The 20,694-nt window shown below is 39.1% G+C and overlaps 1 protein-coding gene across 7 annotated transcripts in view; it reads right to left on the bottom strand.

The window, feature by feature from the left end:
• Positions 1–20,694, bottom strand: part of KALRN (kalirin RhoGEF kinase) — a 447,237-nt gene that overhangs the window by 230,324 nt on the left and 196,219 nt on the right. For all 7 annotated transcript variants that reach the window (XM_042827277.1, XM_042827280.1, XM_042827273.1 and 4 more), the window contains 2 exons: positions 8,509–8,631; positions 152–343 (listed from right to left, as the gene is read on the bottom strand). In XM_042827277.1, coding sequence (XP_042683211.1) covers positions 152–343; positions 8,509–8,631 — 315 coding nt within the window. The remainder of the gene's footprint in view (positions 1–151; positions 344–8,508; positions 8,632–20,694) is intronic.

Raw genomic sequence — 20,694 nt, 5'->3', positions numbered from 1 at the left:
GAGAGGAATATGTTGCTTTTTGTTTTTGAAACACTGCTCCAATAAGAGCAGGTTTAACTGCAAATAAGCCAAAAGCCATCAGGTAGTAACTGCAGCATAACCGTTATGAAGTTGTCAGTAGATCACTTCGCTAGTCACAAAAGTAGCTCACCTGTTCAGCTTTCTGGTGAAAGACAGCAGACATGGCTAAGATGGTGCTGCGTTCATCCAGAGCTGCAGCAAAACTCTTCCACTCTTGATCCAGCTGTGTAGAAATTTGTTTAATTTGCTGGGAAGCGTAATGGCCTGCCTCAGACAGCCTGGATGCAACAGACATGATCCGATTGATGTTGACATAGGCATTCTGAAAATTAGAAAGCACACAAATAAAGAGCAGGAAGAACTGTGACCACCCTCTGCCTTCATTACAAATTCCAAACACCACCAGTTGGAGCAAAGCAAAGCAGTTCAGTGAGAGTAATCAACCATTCTTTTAAATATTCACAGCTAGCAGGCATACTACCTTCCACACTAAAAATGCATCCCATGGGAATTATTTTGCATATCTATGCCATTATCTACCACTTAGTTATTTCTCCTCTTCTTCTGTTTGTTTGTTTCTCTATGTATTTAGGTAAAATCAATTGCCATTCATTAGCTATCTACTTATCTGTTAGGGTTTACACATTGCTTCTTCATATTTCTATTGAATTACTTCACATTTTTCAAAGCTAAGTACAGATATTTATAAAGGAAATATTTGCTTTCTATCCTTTGAGAACTCTGACAATCCTTTATAGACATGCAGTGTCAACAAACGGAAAAGTCTTAGAGAATTTAGAAGAGCCCATAAAGATATTCTACAGAAAAATGAGTTTCCATGGAAATTACCATCTTGCTCAAAATTTTCATTTGGCATTTATTCAAAGAAATAAAGATTATTTTTTCCCCCATAAGGTTAGAAGAAAACTGATCAAAATTATTCTAAAGTTTTACATATACTTAAAAAAAATATTGTGATTTGATTGCAGCTGGTGGTCAAACGTCCAAACACCTCTAACTGCAACTTTAGAAAACACTTAAGCCTTTCTCTTGGAAAGTCTGCATGACTGATCCTGAGCCAAGACAACTTCATAATGTATCAGGTCAGTTACTGTGGTGAAAAACAGTATAGAAACAGTACAGATGCATAACTCTGGGTGAGTTGTACCAACAAAAGACACAGGACTTTGTCATGTTTGAGGAGAAAGAAAAGTTGAAATTAATAAGTTATGATTACATGTAAAAAATAGTAGGTTTCCTCTTCCCCCCCCCCGCAGAATTATCTTGGGTATTGCAATGCAGTGGGCATCATCCAACAGGAGAAAAACTGTGAATTCCTCATTTCTCTGCAGCTACAGCATATAGATGCACCAACTAACTAGTAGAAGGTAGAGGTAAGCTTAGATTAAATACAGCAGATGTTCCTAGAGTCTGTTTTTCAAGTTAGGGAGATTTCTATATCCTTATGTCTCTTTGTTATATGTTTACACAGAGATGAAGATTTTCACTGAGGAAATTTCATTTTCCTAGATGAGGCTTTTTAACGGCAGAGTACCAACCTGTGCTGTAACCAACCCACCAACTCCATCGCACTTCCAATAGAATGCAAGGAGCTGTGTGGGTGTCACCTCTGTTCTCAGTGCACCAAGTGGAACTGGCTCAGGAAACAGAGGATCCAAAGTTTCCTCAGTTGCTTCCTGAGTGATAAACAGATCCAAGTGCAGACTCAGATGTGATGTGCTCTTCTGTACAGTTCCAGTTGGTAGTGCCATGTGGATACCTCCTACTCTATGACATAGGTACCCCCTTTCATCCACCGTCTCTCATATCTCAGTGATTCAGTGACACTGAAGCGGGGCTTGGACACACAATATCAGTCCAAGGTCTCAAAGAAACCCAAGGTTTGACTAAAAATCTCAATTAGCACATTCTATCAGACATTTTATTTCTTATCTCAGAACACTGTCACCATTACTGGGAAAAAATGGAGTCAAGATTGTGAAGGAGATTTGGATTGCTGTTGTGGGTTGAAACAAAATCCAATATGGCCAGAATTTAGTTTTGGGAGAAAAACAACAAAAAACATTTAACAGACCACAATCCACAAAAATTGCAAGACACTTATTTTCCCATCATGGAATAGAGTAAAATTGTAAGCAAGTCGCTTTCATCTTTATTAGCCAATGTGTAATGTTCCAAGTAAAATGGAACAAAAAATTGAAAATGCCAAAATTTAACTGTCACATTTCAGAGTTACAACTTCCTTTCCCTCTGATTTGCTCATCTCTAAAAACTGAAGGAAGGGGAATTGCTGTATTACAGTTACATGGATCTTTTGATCCTAAAAGAGAGCAAGTTAGATAGAGCAACTAATGTCTGTGACTTTATTTCTCCTTTAGGATGGAAAAATCCACAGTTAGCAGGTTCATAGAGAGTTTCACTTTAAATATAACCTAAGTCCAAGCTCTTTTTTTTTTTTTTTCTTCCCTTCCTGGTGTTTTTCTTCACAGAAGAGAATTGTCCCCAAAGAGTAATGCAAGGATATACTGATTTATGGCTACACAGAAGTACAGTAGGTAAACTATGAGAAAACAATATATTAATGTCTAGAAGCAAGGGCAAAAGCACTACAGTTGACATTCTGTTGTATTGAAACTGGGGAAAAAAACAAGTTTTGGCTAACCTTTTCTTTATCATTGAGAAAACATTATTTTACAGTTATTTGCAGTTTCCAAAAGCAGTCACTATCTTAAATTTTAATTTTTCCTTCATTTCTTTCAACTGTGAAATTTAGGGCAACAAAGGGGACTTTTTGCTCCTAAGGAACATTTGACAAAAAAAAAAAACACAACAACAACAACGATTCCTTCACACGTGCATCAGTAGCATAATATGCATGAGTATTTCTCATGCGCAATGCCTTTCAAGCGTAGAACACCTCATTTCGTCCACCAAGTCTTAGTCCACTCCTGTAGCCTAAACAAGGCCTTGATTCTTATAATTAATGTCTAAAACATAGCTGTTCCTTCCAGTGTTTGTTATCATCACTCAAGTCCCTAACACTAGTTAGGATGACAGCCTTTGCCAATAAGCACAGACAGTAGTGGCAATTCAGTTGTGGAATGATCTCCCACAGGGAAACAAAGCACTAATTCAGACCTGATCATCTAAAGGGCATGCTGAGAGACTTTCCCTCTAGATTAAGCCCTCCAACTCTAGCTGGAGTGATGCTTTCTTCTATTACACATATATAGAGAACACCTTGCACTCTGGAAAGAAAAACGAGCAGTAAGAAACATTAAATTTGCAAGAAACTTGGCTGTGTTCATCTCCTTTCCTAGAGAAACGGTTGACATACTGCGATGGCTGAGTGAATGTGGGGAACTGCAGATTAATTGAAGGCAAAATTTGATTGTTGAGGAAGAAAAAGAAAGCTCACACCACAAGTTTAGAAACCATCTGTGAAGTGAACCTAACACATAAATCCAAAGCAGAATGTTTCAGTGATAAAATAATCTCATGAGATATCTTTAAGACCTTTCAGTTTCTATAAGAAGACCAATTACATTTAGCATGTTGCAGAATAACGTTGGATGGCATTTTAGCTCAGCCTACACACAAAAATATATTGTTCTTTTAATATCAATGATAGGATTTTTTTTTTTCCAAAAGACCTCATTAGCCTTTACAAAATAATTGTAATTTGTATGAAATATATTGTGACTTTCTTAAGATGATATACATCACCATCTAGTGTTAGACAACTAACTCCCCGACAGCTGGATGGGCAGCACTGCCAACACTGAGCAGCACCATATTTATGTACGCTCCACGGAAAGTGATAATTCACTCTAAGGAGGTTAACAGATCCAGGCATAAAAAAAGTCCTGGCAAAGGAAATATGAGCAACCTCAGTTAGAACAAGTAATATGTATGCCATCTATCCAAGTACAGAGCTGTGATCAGAGTGGTAAGAAAAAAGCTCTGGTGCTTCAGTGTAACTCAATCAAATTGACTAGATTGATGAGATTCTTCACAAAATAGTGAAGCCAAATATTCATCTTCATGAGAAGTAGTATTGCTTCAGTATAAACATTATACAGCTGTGATAAAGACTAACATAATTTATCTTGAAACTGAAGTGAAAACAAGCATTGCCTTGAATTACAGGAAGAATATCTATGGTCTTTATTTGAAAGAAAAATACCACACTACAGTTCATTACCTCAAATATACGACTTTTCCACATTCCACATGCCATATTGTTCACTAAAAGGAAGAATTATTATTGGTTAGAGTAAAACTGTTTTTCCATAAGGGAGCTTTGGTCACAGAATGCCTGTAAGGGTCTATAAGGAAGAGCACTTGACAAAAGACATGACCAAATAACACCAGAGGAACTGAGACAAGCGTTGTAACTTCTGTTAGTTATGACAGGCCAAAAGAACATTAAGATCCAACAGAAAGAAAAACAAAATACCTTAAAGATCCAAGATCTGATCCAACTTCTGCTAAAGTCTGTACATTTTTCCCCCTACAAAACATGTAGCCATCCTAATCTACATGCTCCTCTTCTAGTCTTCTCTCGAGACTGATTTTAATATATTGAGGAAAAAAAGCCAAAACCAAAACAAAAACATCACAAAATCCCAAATCTCACACAATAAGAGTGTTTTAAGATCTTGTTATTCAGATTCATGATAGCTAACTTATTTGCAATCCAACAGTTGCTGAGACTGACATGTCTGCTTAGAAAAGATCCAGCAAAATTATAAAGCAAATTCCTACCAAAGCTACAATTATACAGCAAATCTCCAGAAAAAAAACAAACAGAATCGTGCAATCTACTTTAGTCAAAAGACTTGGAAATTAAAAGGCTCACATTTAAAAAGACGCTGTGCCATTTAAAATGTCATTGTTCTTGAACCAATCTCCACATCTTGGGTGTTGAGCATGGTAGCTAAATATTTGAGTATTGTAGTTAGCATGAGAAAACTCAAAAGTTCATCAGGTATGAATGTTTGTGTCTATTAAAACCCACTGACTCTTAATTTTTCAGACTTGGGTGGATCAGTTTATCACATCTGGGATGGCAAAGAGTAGTGAGGGATACAACTACCTATGTTACCATTTATAGTAATGGAACAGGAAAGGATTTCTGGCATTTTCTCTTTGCAGAAAGAAAGAGACTGAGAAATAATTGCAAATGCAAATGAATACATGCTTAGTATTAAATTCTCCAGAGCTACAATTTTCTATCTCACATATTCTGCATTGTTATTTAATCCTAATCCTTAAATTAACAAGTGTTTATCAGTGGGTAATTTAATGCAAGAAGCTTCTAGATGCATGAAAGCAGTGTACACAAACACATCAGGAGCAGAGCTTTTAGAAACAGACACTGCAAGGCAGAGATCTGCACACTTTACAAAGTGACCAAAGTGCCTCTTAATGCCCTATAAATATCATTAAATAGGCACATACACATTAGTCATTATCTGACAGTCTCTAGCAGAGATCAAACAGCGGCACAACAACTGAACCAAGAAAGATAGTTGCATGAAAGTTTTGTAGTAGCAATTGCATGATTACATATCTGTAACATCACTGCTACTAATTTCCTTTCAAAAAGCTGTGTATGGTAAACAATAAAATAAAATAAAAAAAAATCTTGCCTTAAAAAATTTTGGCTACCTGTGGTCATTCTTTCCTAAAGTTTTCTTGCTCACTAGCAAGATTCTCCTGTCTTCCAGTGGCGTTATGCATCAGACAGACTTGATGCATATTTCCAGCCTCACTTCCCCATCAAAGTACAGCTCATATTGTTGGGTAGGCTTGGGGCATATAAGATCCTACCACTATCCTCCGGAATGACCACCCAACCTCCTCTGTATTTGCTTTGCTCAAGTAAGTCTCAGTCCCAACTTTTTTGTTGACCATGGCTGGCTCTTGTTATGAACTACCACAAAGGTTTCATCCTTACCACATTTTGTCTTCCTACATGCTCACAAAGTTCCCATGCTTGCCAAGACACACAGATACTGCCTGTCACAGGAGCTGAGCTGTGGCCAGGAAAGGGTTGCTTTAATTTCAATCTCTTCTTGGTCTTCCTGCATTCTTTCTCTCAGTCAGGATGACTAGTATGCAGCCCAACACCCTTATGCAGCAAACTGATGTTTTCTGCATGCTAACATACTCACGTTCACAATACTGATTCTTGGGGATAACAAAAATTGCTCTTTTTTTTTTTTTTAAAGCAAGTAACTTAATTTAAAAACCCATATCACTGTTGACAGCAGAACTACAGTGACATGACACCAGCAGCTCCAGGTTAGTTCAAGTAGCTGAAGCTTAAGGTCATTACTCAGACTGATATAGTCACCCTCATGTCTGCTATTCCAGAAGCAGGATGCCCAGCCTTCAGCAAGACTACAGCCCTCTTTAATGCCACAAGCCAATGTCACCATGCTGTAAAACCCCATTCACCTGCCAGCCTATGCAACCTGGGAATTGAAATCCCCTCTGGAAAGGCCACTGGGCAGACACATCACTGACGTACAGGTCCTTCAGCAAGGGGTTCTTGCACACACTCATATGTTTCAGTTCATTTAATTAGTCCAGAATGGAGTGTCATCCCTCACTTAACTTTATAGGGGGAAAGTTGAATGTGTTCAGTACTGATGCCCTTCCACATAAGTGTTGTGTGTGTTAGAGATGAAGAAGACAATCCTCTTTGCAGTATCACTCATGCTAACCACACGAAACCCCATGATTAAACATTTATGCAGTTTACATTGGAGATGAAGCAAAATGGGAGTTATGACACCTGTCTCACTATTCCCCCACAGCAGAAAAGGTTTCTGGGCAGCTCTATGATACAGAAGTTGGGCAGTGGTGACAGGGCACAACTAGGAGCCAGAGCCACTGAGAGGTCCCTATGTTCAGCAGGTTCCCAAGGATCTTTGAAAATGCCACACCTTCTGGCATTTTTCATTCCCAAAAGTTCACTTGGAGACTGACAGAAGAATGGAGAAACTTTGTTTTTCTTCCATTAGGTGGCACCCTCCCTGTCATTCATTAATTTTCTATTAACATTAATAACCTCTTTCCAAGTTCAATTGCCAATTATTTTTACAAAATAATGCCAGGCAGCACCACAAAAGGATGAAGGGAGGTCTTTCAGCTTGACTCTTCTGACAATGCCTTCTGAAGGATTACGACTGAGTTTATATCTATCATAATCCAAATTATATTTTAATGACTTTTAATGTATTAACCTCCAGGACAAACTTATTTGTTAGGATTCTGCAAACAGCAGTGCTATACAGAAGCCATGCTATTCTACATTTTGCTGGATGGCAATGTGATGGCAAGCTTATAAAGTGCCTAGAGCCTAATTTTTTCAGTGCTCATTTCAATTATAATCACAATAAACATATTAATAGACATATTATAAACATTTCTCACAGGGCTTAGTGAGGAACAGATAGGTGGAAGTGGTGGGTAGAATTTAGGTCAGAAAATTTAATTACCTGAGCAGAAATGTAGTCAGAGGAAAAGGGTTAACACGCCTTTATGAAAGGAGTGGGCAGCTTAACAACATTGGGTGGTCAGGATCTCCTTTTCACAGTTCAGAGAACACCTTAACCTTTGGTAAAATAGTCAGGTGCGACTCTCTAGTGATGTAAACCACAAATTTAAACACCAACCCCCACCTTCGAGGCCTCATCCCCACTATAACTATAGTCAGACCACGCACAGTATGAAGCAGTTGGCTGAGTCAGGATGAGCTTTTGTGTAGTGACAGCATTTGAAGAGGGCTTATCTCTGCATTGTATGATTGAAGCAGGATGCCTGTGTTCATTTTTCTAACCCACCACAACAATCAAAACATCAATATGCTTTGTCCAGAATAAATGCTTCATGCAAGGTAAGAATAAGAAAGAGAGCAAAGCACTTTTCAATGGATAATTATACTTTTTTTTTCTTTTTTAAATAGTAACAATTAAAAAAAAAAAAAAAAAAAACCATAGTAAAGTAAATGGAATTGAACAAACTAATTAACTATTGAAAAAGCCAAAATCTCGCTGTGGCCACAACTGACAGCTTGATTAGTGCCTTTTTCAAGGTTTTGAGAAGTACCTTACCAGGGTGTGGAAGAAAAAGCATAAATTATTCAAGGACTACACACAGATATCATTAATAACCAGTCAAAGAAATGTCACAAACTTAGAAAATAATGGTATTTGCTCTCCAAAATGTAAAAGACATGCTGATCTTAAGTCAAGGAAATAATCATATCAGTATCTGGGTGGACAGAGCAAAACTGCTTCCCAGAAAGAGGGCTGCTGCCACAGCACAGCCTGACTTTTCTCCACTTCTCACGGGTTCCTTGCACTTTGAAATGAAGGCAGCCCCTCACACATTACACACTCACCTCAATCACACACACAGACCCATTAGATCACAGTATGCCTCCAAACTCACCATTGAATTCATGGCAAAGTGATTGTGCTGCGTCTGCAGGTCAAGGGCATGTTGGTAGCTCACACCAATCTCCGTGTGACTCTGTAGGAACAATTCTTTGTTGTGGCTGATCCAGTCAAACATCTAGAAGTATTCACACAGGACAGAAAAAAAAAAGTATTAGAGAGGGATGAAAAAAATTTTAGACTGTGCAGAATATAAAACCTCACAGTTCTCAGACAGATTTATATGTAACATGGACAAAAAAACCTCAGCAACTCTTCTGTATTTTGCTTCATAGAATCATAAAGGTTGGAAAAGACCTGTAAGCTCATCTAGACAAATTGTCAGCTCATCTCCACTCTGCCCACTAACCATGTCCTGCAGTGCCACATCTACAAGTTTCTTGAACATCTCCAGGGATGGTTTCTCCACCACCCCCCTGGCCAGCCTGCATTACCACTCTTTCTGAGAAAAAATTTTTCCTAGTATTTAACATGAATCTCACCTAGTGCAATTTGAGGCCATCACCTCTTATTCTATCACTGTTACCTGTGGTCAAACACCACCTCACTACAATCTCCTTTCATTGTAGAGGGAGACCTTATCACAGATCAGGTCAGATACGATACCTTGGCCACAAATAAGGTCTCCTCTGTGTCCCCCTCATCCCCAGACTGAAAAATCCAAGTACCCTCAACCACTCCTCATGAAACTTGCGCTCCAGATCCTTCACCAGCTTTGTTGCTCTTCTCTGGACATGCTCCAGCACCTCAATACCTTTGTGTTGTGAGTGATCCCAAACCAAACACAATACTCAAGGTGTGGCCCCACCACTGCCAAGTGATCACCTCTCTGCTCCTGCTGGCTGCACTATTGCTGATACAAGTCAGGATGCTGCTGACCTTCTTGGCCACCTGGGCACACAGCTGGCTCACGTTCAGCTGGCTGTTAATTAACAACCACAGATACTTTTCCACCACACAGCCTCCCAGCCACTCTGCCCCAAGCCTGTAGCATTACATGGGGTTGCTACGACCAAAGTGCAGGGCACAGCACTTAGTCTTGTTTAACCTCATACAGCTGGCCTCAGCCCATTGATTCAGCCTGTCCAGATCTCTCTGTAGAGCTTTCCTATACTCTGGCAGATCCGCATTTCCTCACAGCTTGGTGAAGAAATTGAAATTGTTCATCTGAAAACTTTCTGAAGTTGCACTCAATCCCCCTCATCCAGATCATCAATAAGGATATTAAACAGGCAGCCAACTTTATTATTCCCAGCACTGAGCTCTACAACATCACAACACTCCTTAACATTGAGGACCACCCCACTGACTCCCCTTACTTGCCTATCCCTTCAGAAACGTTCCTTACCAAGATAAGCTTCTCAAGCAATGGCCACACTTAAGTTGCCATGATAAGAACAAAATGATAGGTCAGGAAGCATAATTCATAAAGCATGTTCCTAAGTAAACTGATGCAGTAGTCTTTTCTTATACATAATAGTAATTGTATATATAAAAAGATGGCAGCAGAGGGACCTAAATCAGAGGTTGCTTCATTTACCAAGGCTCTTAACAGTTCATAAAGAACCTTAAATCCAGAAATGGACCAAAAATGTCATAAATAATATTGATGGGATTTTCTCACCCCATTTTCTTTAGTCTATACATAAAATTTTCCAAATGTTGTATCCAAATAGCAAGTTGACTTCCTACTCTTTTATTTCCTAGATCTTTCCAGTTCTAGTGCCAAAAAGCACTCTATCTTCCACTTATTATTTTTGGGATGAAGAGGAAAAAATGTATTTTATTAATATCTATAAAGAGTACACATTTCAACTTCTTCCACTTCCAAATGTATTTCCAAGCAAAATGGGTAGTTCAGTACTTCAGATAGAAATATGTTTAATAAAGCTGATGAAACTCATTCCTTATTTTGTTGCATGTTCATTAGTTATAAATTGTCACAAGTCAGCCTGGAAATGGTGTGTTTGTGTTTTGGCTTCTTCTGAGTTGAGATTAAACATTTTCCAAGTAGGAACCTTTCATTCTTTATGCCTTACTAAAGCTGTACAGGCATTATAATCTTGTAACAAACACTTTCTGTTACAAAATCCCTTCAAAGTTCATTCACTCATCTCCATCCCAGAAAACTTTGCCTCCATCTCCATCCCAGAAAACTGGTGACATGTCCATTGATAAGAACTCTGTCATAGTTAAAAAACAAACAAACAAACAAACCCTCCCCACACTGCTTACTAATGAATTAAAATTCATTACTGTAGAGGCAGTGGAGGTCTGGCCAATACAGTCTCAGATGTTAAAGAGAGCCTTCAGGTGAAAAGGTAAGAGAGACATTTTTTAAGCAGCCATCAAAGGATCAGTCTACATCTTTGTTATAGCATCATTGCATTCTCCAGTCAGTAACTGTTTTTTGCTTCAGCACTGAAGAACAGATTTTGACCTCTGACAGCTGAAGAGCACTGCTCTGGCACTGCACATTGCAATAGCTTCTCAGGGTCCATTATCTTTTCCCTAAAGAGAAGGTGATCCCAAGAACAGAGAAAAGGCCTGCATGGGTCACCTTAGACTCCTGCAATAAACTCAGCATTTTGCACTCAGCACTCGATTCAGCACAGCAGTGTATTGCTCTGTGCAGGGAATTTGCAGCAATAATACTGATTATCCCCTTCATTAGGAAGAAAATAAACATTGCAAGCACTCCAGCATCACAGGACACACTGTAATGACATGGTCCTAAAAAACCTGTCACTTATGCCTGACTTCTTAAACTTTTATTTATGAAAATACACTTGAAACTACAGAGTTTACACAATCTCAAATTTCACATTTATGAGTTTTCTTAAAGAACAAATTTGATTCAAGTTACAATGATGCAAGATCAAACCAACATCTTGGCTTATCCATTTTCTGTTTTGTAATGGAGATGATAAAAATGAAGCCTACCACACGTTTCTTTCTGATAGCGTAAATAAGATTTTATGCAAGGATGAGTTCAGCAGTTTCAAATATTATTGCCAATTAAACAGAATGAAACACCCTACTATAACCTGAAGAGCTACCTAAAGCAAGAACTGTGCTGCTAAGGAATTTATGTCCAAACAAGACTTTACATCTCTATTTAGAAACAGACTTTTTGTAAGTAGATATGCATTCAATCTGAATATTTCTTAATGTTTTTAACAATCTAAAGATGTACAGGAAGAAGGAAATTGGCAGCAATCCACTGAAAACAAACAGTAAATCTAATATTTTATGCTTAGTGAGGCCAAATTGGGAACTTTTTAAGCAAGTAATTTAAACTAAGTATCTATTATTCTGTGGATAAGAAGCATTTCCTCCATCTAATCTATACCTATATTATTGGATGAGAATATAGGTTATTTTAAACCATGCCTCTGCACTTTAAAGTGCAATAATAGATTATAATGGAAAAAACAACAAAATTTAAAAGAAGATTAATCATTTTGTCTACTTTAGTCAACTGAAATACACACTATCAGTTGAAAGGATAGCCTTCATGAATTTTGAGCAATGCACAAAGATCATAGAATCATTAAGGTTAGAAGAGACCATGAAGACTATCAAGACCAGCCATCAACCCATCCCCACCATGGCCACTGACCACATCCCTCAGTGTCACATCCCCACAGTCCACCTCCAGGGATGGTGACTCCACCACCTCCCTGGGCAGCCTGTGCCAATGCATTACCAACAATGTCATATCACCTTTCAAAAGGGTATGTTTTTTAAACTTCTATTCATGGACAGCAGCAGATTTTGGAAGAGTTGTCAGTTTAGACCTTGAATCTTTCTATCATATTCTTCAAAGAAAAAAAAAAAAAAAAAAAAAGAAAAAACACCTTGTTTTCAGCCAGCCTATGTCTATAGCAAACTATCCCCCCATCAATGTTGTCTGGAGTCTCTCCCTTTAATTGCTGCAAACTTCTCTGACTTGAAAGCTCAGAGACCAAAAGTTGCTTCATGTGGTTTGAAGCAGGAAGACAACCATCAAGATAACCAGGAATGAGTGCAGGAAAAAAAAAAAAAAAAAAAAAAAAAAGGGCAGATTCATAACACTCTAAAGTAAGGTTAATGATTCTTTGCTCAGTAAAAACACTAAATGATAAGCAGTCTCCACCATCACTCTTACTTTAAGCACTAGTTATAGCTTTGCAAAACTGCAGGCACATCTACCTTATGCAGTACATCACTATCTTAAATATCCAAATAATTTCAAGATAAATTGGTACCTCTACATGGCTTAGGCCAGTGCTGTGTGGAAATATAAGTCTGCTGCCCAAAACCAGAACAGCCTGGGCATGGTACTACTTTGATTTGACTGTTGGTTTTGTCGCAAGGGCTTGTTCAGAGACTTCTCAAGATTTCTGTTTAATGCTCACCGAATTGCAGACATTTTTAAAGTATCTTTAAGAATGGTTTGGGTTTTCTTTATTGTTCATCTATAGCAACAAGGAAAACTTTGTTCTTTTACTCTCCTAATCAAAGATGCACAGGAATAAGTATCACACAGTCCCACAGACCACAGGATTTACTTAACAAACATGGGATTTAAATAAGTAAATAATGAGGTTGTTTGCTTGTGAGATCTAAAAATTGTGTTTTCAAACTTTTCTCTTCAACCATAAAGTCTACAAATGGACCAAAATAAAAAGTTTCTCATGATAATAAAATTGGAAGCAGAGGCTTCTGTGAATATACCAGATGCTGTGTGACTCGCAGTGAAGTTATGAGAGCTGCTAATGTGTGGCTGGTGGGTTCAATAGAAAGGCCTGACAACATTGTCTGACCTGCCCATATTACCAGCAATATTTCCTGAAAGCTTTCTAGTTAAACTTGTTTTGCACATGAAAAACATTGATGCTTCCTGTGTTCCTGAAATGAGTTGGTCAGTTTGCTTAATTAAAGCACACCATTAAGAATGTGAGTGTGGCAAAGACCCAACAATTGCTGTTTTACTCAACTCTGCAAAGATTGCTCTAGTATCAAGGGCCTAATGGGCTCCTGGAAAAACGTTCAACATCCTTTGATAAGTTAGTTTCCCTGTCAAAAGAATGCATTTTTAATGCAGTAAACAGCAGAATCCAGAGAATGTGCCCTGAGAGATCAGTTTAGACCAGACACGGTGTCTCAGCTACCTGATGTCTTCCATGTCATTATAATGTTGCTAAACAGCATTATAAACAATTAATTTCAACCCATACATTTAAAAAGGGTTCTTACAAACCTCGCCAATTAATCATTATAAAATTAATAAATCTTTAGTTATTCTTCGACCAGTCTCCGAGCACCTGATCCAGCTGTAGGTGTCCCTGTTCCTTGCAGGGGAGTTGGATTTGATGGCCTATAAAGGTCCTTTTCAACTCAAACAATTCTATGACTTGCTTCCTAGTTGGAGAGGTACAGATTGCCAGTAAGCTAATTCTTCTCTTAAGTCTGCTAATCATTTCTACAGTCATGAATTCACACTAAATAGGATCACTTAAGACCTGCATACCAGCAGTACTCAATGTCTCCCTGCTTGGCACTTCTCTACACTGCTGTAGATAACCTGGAGACCCATTAAGCTGTTGGAGTTTCCTAGTGACTGCCTAGCAGAGAGCAGGACTTAAGCACACTTAAAACAGAAGATAAACTTCTGTGTGATTATCTCTTGCAATCCCTGTCTCTAACAGTATATAAAGGAAAGAGAATGCATATGCCAACAAACATTAAGCGCTAAAAAGAATACCACCCTACATTTAACTCAATTATTAGAGTCAGAAGAGCCAAGAATGGTCCAGAGGGTCATCTTCTAAAGCTTTACTAAAGCATCTACCCCAACTGTCGTTAATGATTATACATGCACCAGTAAGTATTACACACAGTCTCACGGCCACTTCTCCTGAGAGTCAGATACCACACTTTAACTCTAGCTTCAGTTGTGCTGGCAACAATGAATTCTTAACCTCACTTTTTGTCATCAGGTTGACGAGTTACTAGAAAATCCAGGTTAAGCATTAGACCAAACAGCAGGTCTCCAGCTGGTCAAGAGCAAGTCCTATGGAGAAAGAAGGGGACCACATACTTCCCCTGGATTTGTAACATCTGGCAGGCTAGTGAGAACAGTGTAAGAACAGCTGTTTGGGAACACAGAAGAAACACACGAATACCAAACAGCATGTCTGCAGATTGTGCGCTGCCCTGCCCTACCTCCTATAAAATGAGATTTATTATGCTTCAAATAATAACCTCTGCTCTCCAGCTTTTGACAGAGCTCACTGTGGAAAAAAACGTGGAAAAAAAAATGAGCGAAGCATCCCACCTCAGCTCCCCTGGTAAGAAAGCGAATCAGAAACATTCTGCCTCCATTACTGAGGTCTTTGAATGCTCTCAGACTCAAGAGTAGTTCATACATGTTTGTTTTTACGTCAACATTGGCCTTTAAATTTAAAAATTCTCCTCCCACAGATTAAACCTTTTCTATTGTGAACAAGGAAGGGCAGTATTCTTCCCTGTTTTTCTTCACTATAAATAGAGTGAACAAATCCCACTCTTTTAGCCTTTCCTCAGAAGTTACACATCTTCTCACAGCATTTGTTCTAGTTGATGGCCATCTTCTGATGCAAGGTAAGGTACTAATAGGATGTTAATTTTTTTTCCAACAGAAATAGTCCAGTTGGTGCCATCTAGGCTTACCTGTGCAGTGCTTCTGACCTCAGTTTTAGAAAAGAACATCAACAGCTACTGAATCAACATCAGTACTTCCTGCATTGCCTGGCTTTTATTCTTGATCACCTCCTGCATAAGCGTTGTCAAAGAACAATTCAACAACTTGAGAACAACTCAAGCTATGTTCCAAATCAGAAGAGCAAATTCAAAACCACTCAGAAAGAAATACAAGCAGAGTTAATAAACTCCAGTTAGTCTCACATGTAAAGCAACAGGCATAAAAATATTCTCACACTATGCTTCCATATGCTGCTAACAAAGAAAAAAACATGTCACTAATCTTAAAAAATTAAAAATAAGAGTGTCTGTATTTGAGTAAGTGACAGATTAATGACACGCCACGCAAAAAAACAAATAACATACTCCACCATAACAGTGCTTTTTGATCTGTTTCCAGTTTGTAAACGTTGTAAAGTTTTTCAAGGCAAATGCTTAGCAAATCAATATCTGTGAACAATAAACCCACTTTATTGAATGTGATCTACTGAGAAATTTCATATCCAAGTGAGAAACTACTAGAGATTAGCCTGTACTGGTTATTAGAGAAACATCCATATGTGAGCTCATATGAATTTTGGATTTTCAAAATTACTCAGCCAGTATTAAATTGACTAATCTACAACAGAAAGTGGAAAGTTCCATTCTAAGGCCATTTAAGGCTAAGCAAGCTCATTTTCATATGCTTCCACAACATAAATAAAGAAATAACACACACAGAGAGCAGTAAATGCCAGAACCACTGTATTGAGTTTACAAAGTTTCCAACTGCATGGTCTATACTTATGTCATTAAGTGAATTCACAACAACGCAACTGAAGATAAATCAAGTCATATCCCTCACACCCTTTCCAATTGAATTTAGCCAGTATTTGAACAAAAAAGAGTACCAGGCAACATATGGCTGATATGTACACAACCTACAATGATGCAGAGAGAGATAGTCCTGTAAAGATTCACATCAGCTACCTTGGTAAAAGACAAGCAATCAAAAGTATTCCTTAGTGACTCCAAAGAAGGATCTTACAGTTTCATCACAACAGGTCTCCTGTACACCTGGAAAAGGCTAAGAATCACACACATGAGGGGAGATGTTAGTCTTCCACTGTAAAAGAGTCTGCAGTCCATCAAACCATCCCCTTTATCTGGAAATCAAGCTGAGATGAAATAGGACTCCTAGCTGATGGGCAGGGTTTGGAAAGGCCCAGGTGAAGCTGATTAGGGCTATTAATGCCCATTAGTAAATCAAAGCTACTGAGAAGAGGGGCTGCTAAAAGAATGGGCCATTCCTTAGCAGGACTGTGCTGGCCCAGAGTAATTTTTTGAGAATTTCTGATGAAACTCTTGATGAAAGCTACTTCAACAAACAACCAAAAAAATTCCATCAATGAAATTTCTATTAAAAAAAAAGTCTTGATTAAATCAAAATGCCTGAAGGTTTAAAATAGCACTCAGCACGCTTGTAAGCGCTTTGCTAAATCAGGGCCTAAATGCAAAGTTGTGTTTGCCTCTTGTTTACAGGCAGTGAAGGACAAGCTAATATTTCCACCACATCTTTCTTTTTCACGTATGTTCTGAACAGTAACAGCCAGGGCAAACTGGTATCCTGCCAATGGGGCCAATTTACACCAGCTGAAGATTCAGATCTGCAGCTGTATTTGTGTAACCTCAATGCTGCATGAACGCAGTTTTTCCATTATGGATATCTGTATATGTGATTCATAGAATACTGTAAGCTTAAGCTATGGCACACTGAGCTATTCCAGACAATAGGCACAACTGTCATCCCCACTAGAAAATTAGTGAGATGTGTGATGTGACAAATAGCATTGTACTAATGGCAGAGCACCATTTCTAACACACTCGTGATGAGTTTTCCTACCAAATACCAGCAAAAGAGAGATGTGTTTTTCTACTGACAGATACCAAGCCACAGTCATGCACAAACTAAGGCATGAGATTCCTATAACGCTGACTAGAGAAGCAATAATTTTATTGCTGAAGATGGGAGAAAATTACAGATACTGCATACGTAAATATGACTAATCTAGGTGTATATCATGCATCCATGCGTTTGCATCACTTTTTAGAACTACTGTGCCTTTCCATCACATTAAGAGGCACCAAACACTCAGGCATTCTTGGAAAGAATTTTCTGTTCCTCAGAATAGAAACTGCCTAGGTGCACATTAATGCACTGGCTGGGTAGGAAATGTAATATCGAAAGAGAAAAATAAACAGCACTCAGATGAACAGAAAAAAAAAACCAATATAAATTATGAGGAATTCAGAGTGGGTCCCCCAGATGAGGAAGCCTTCCTATCAATGTTCTGGGAAATACTTAGTAAACTCAATTCAAGTGAAAAAGCTGTATGAGCTGAGTGACTTTATAGGTTCTGGTTCTACTCCCTGCATTGTGTGTAACATTCCTGTGACTCCAAATAGCTGCCTCCATAACCGGAGCAGCCAGGCAGATGTTTAGTGCTTTGCATCAGAAGCATGGCATTTCCCTTATGGAAGTACCCATGTCTAAGGACCAGAGATACAGCTGTGGGATAATCATATGTTTAACTTCCAACAAGTCATGAAATGCTGGGGATGCAGCTGGCACCTCTGTACAGGGTGTAGGGGTTTCTAACAGTTGTGCTTGCCTGTGCCCATGTGAGGCTGTGCAGCAGGGTGGGAGGAGGAGGCTGTCAGATGTCCCCAGCTGGGAAAACCACCACACAGCAGAGCCCAATCATCACATCAAAATGTCAGCCACAGAAACACCTACACAGCACCTGGGAAAAAAAATGGCAGCTGTTGATGGCTGGAGATACTCTCTGTTGGGTGCTTCTATGGCATGGGGGCAGGGACACACCTAAGGGATCATGGGTGACCTGTGCTGGGGCAGGAACACAGCAGGAAGATGTCAAGAATCAAAGTGTAGCTCTATCAGTGGCAGAAAGAAACTTGTGCACACATTATCACTGACCTCCTCAGCTGCCTGCCACATCACCAGAAGTATTTTGATGACATATTATAAACCATGACAAACAGGATGCCCAGGGAGGTGGTGGAATCACCATACCTGGAGGTGTTCAAGAAATGTGGAGATGTGGCACTGATGGATGTGGAGACGTGGCTAACATACGATATACTTTCAAAGATCCCAAGTTCTGCCAAGCATGGACTATTTAAAGCATTTTATCCAGGCCAGAAAGACATTCATTTAATAATAATCACATATGAACATCTAAAAGATGCTTCACAGTAGTCTGTTAACCTCATGCACAGTGTAATTGCATTATTTCCTGACAGCTAGGCTCTTAGCACCTAACCTACTTGAGGTTCAAAGCAGTAAATAAAAAAGCTGCTTTCTTCTTTTTTTTTTTTTTTTTTGTCCTATATACATTGGCTTCCCCTTTTTTCTATATGCATAGGCTTTCTTGCCCTTTAGAGCATTGGGGTTTTCTTGCCATCTTTCGTTAAAGAAGAACTTCTTGGTTATAATATCCTACATTCATCCTTAAAAATGAGTTTTAAGTCTGTATTCAGATGCCAAAACTCTTTCTCTTGCCATACTGATTAGGGGAGCATTCCTGTGCCTCCTAGTGGAGCCAAGTTAGGGAAGCTGAAACTGCCTCAAAATGCTCTATATCAAAATTGGCAACAGAAATTAAAGAGGAAATTTGTGCAAATGCAAAAAAAAAATTTCTATCAGAACATACTGCCTCCAATTATTTTTGGATCCATTCTAATGCTCATGGAGGAAGCAAGAGGAATAGCAACTGCATATCCAATGTCAGCAGCAGGAAACTACAAATAGTACAGCACACCATGTTCCAGTTCCAGCAGCAGCAGCTTCAGAACTATTTCCTTACAGTGAGGCACGGACACACGGCGAGGTGATTGCTGCCAGAGTTAGGAAACAAAGCAGGAACTACGCCATCACTCAGCTAATTCTGCTCTCTTGTTCTGAAAGGTCAGTCGTGCTGGATGATCCACTGCAAGTTGGATAGTAAGTGCTATAGGCTGCTATAACTGTGTTATAGGGTGCACTTAGCATAAAGGAAGTGTGCAAGCTTTCCTCACCTCCATCCGTGCAGTGGAGACGATGAGTTGTTATTGTTTTTATATTCTCATCAAAAAGATCAGGTTCATTTCCAAGTGCCTTGATGGCAGCATTTTCAGCTGCCCGCAAAGAAAAAGATAATAACATGGATTTCCTGGCACAAGGCAGTATGAATTAACACAAAAAGATGGAAAGCACTGAAATATGTATTTCACACATCAGATCAGGACTCCCACTTTAGGACAGCACTGTGGTGTGACAGGAGGGAAGGCAGTTAACATCTGTGGTTTGTAATTCCCTGTTTTTTGCTTTGAACTTTGCATTCCTTGTACTTTCGTTGTGCTCCAAAGCTGATCCAGTAGTCCATCTCTCGCAGATGATTGCCCCTCTTAATGGGCAGCTGTCCTTATCTAAAAAATCAGCGCCACAAATGCCTTCAGAACATTCTTATGCTCTTTGCTTGTGGAGGCTGTTCTCAATCCAGTCATGAAACTGCTATGGAAAGAAGGTTACATCCTCTGATCTGTCAAACCAGTAACAGACTCACTGCAGCAGAAGCAGAAATATCCATGTCAGGCTCCAAAAGGTGTACTGTCCCTTCCTCCACAAGGAAGGAAATGATGGTTGCAACATTCACCATTAGAACAACTTCCACTGGGAAGACTGCTGATGAATATTTATCTAATTACCTCTACTGCTCTGCTCAGCAGGCAAGGCAATCCCACACCTCCTCAAACCAGATGGCAAAAACGGGTTGGTAGCTACTTTCAGTTGTAGGAGCCACACAGCGCAGTTGGTGCGTACTTCTGAATTCATTCTGTTGTTATTAGCTTTGTCCCCAAACTTTCTGCTCGTGGATGGAAGGGCAGAAAAGCAAATGTTCATTGTGCAATTGGTGTACAGAGGAAGACCCCCTGCATCCTTTCCTGATAGAAAAGAAAATAGCAGGATCGAGGCTTGACACTGTGAAAGAGCTGGAAGCTCCTTTGGAACATCGCTAATAAAGAAGACATTTTGATTTTACAATCCAATTAGCATAAATGAGCTCTGTTTGTGCTTTGAGGGGAGTTAAAAACTTTTATAATGATGTCCTGATCTTGCAAAATCTGTTCTTTCCTACAGATATCAAGGACAGGATCTTATTAAGCGTGACCAGCAGTGGTCAAAGTAATGAACAGTTCCCACAGAGCCCAACATGATTACTTCCCACTCTGGCAACTCTTCTCTTTAGATTGGGGGCAACAAATTGAGGATGGCATCAGCAACCTGCCAGAAGTCTACTTCATATTAAACAGAGCAGATGTCAGCTAGCTACATCTTTAATTCAGAGCTATAGCCTGCAAGGATTGCAAGTCCCAGCATGCAGGTTTCTGAAAGGAGACATACAGGATTCACTGG

This window comes from Centrocercus urophasianus, unplaced genomic scaffold, assembly GCF_019232065.1.
Source record: "Centrocercus urophasianus isolate 14NV4802_14NV808 unplaced genomic scaffold, USGS_Curo_1.0 seq_28, whole genome shotgun sequence".
Lineage (NCBI taxonomy): Eukaryota > Metazoa > Chordata > Aves > Galliformes > Phasianidae > Centrocercus > Centrocercus urophasianus.
The sequence above is the reverse complement of the archived record's forward strand: the minus strand, read 5'-3'. Positions and strand labels throughout refer to the sequence as shown.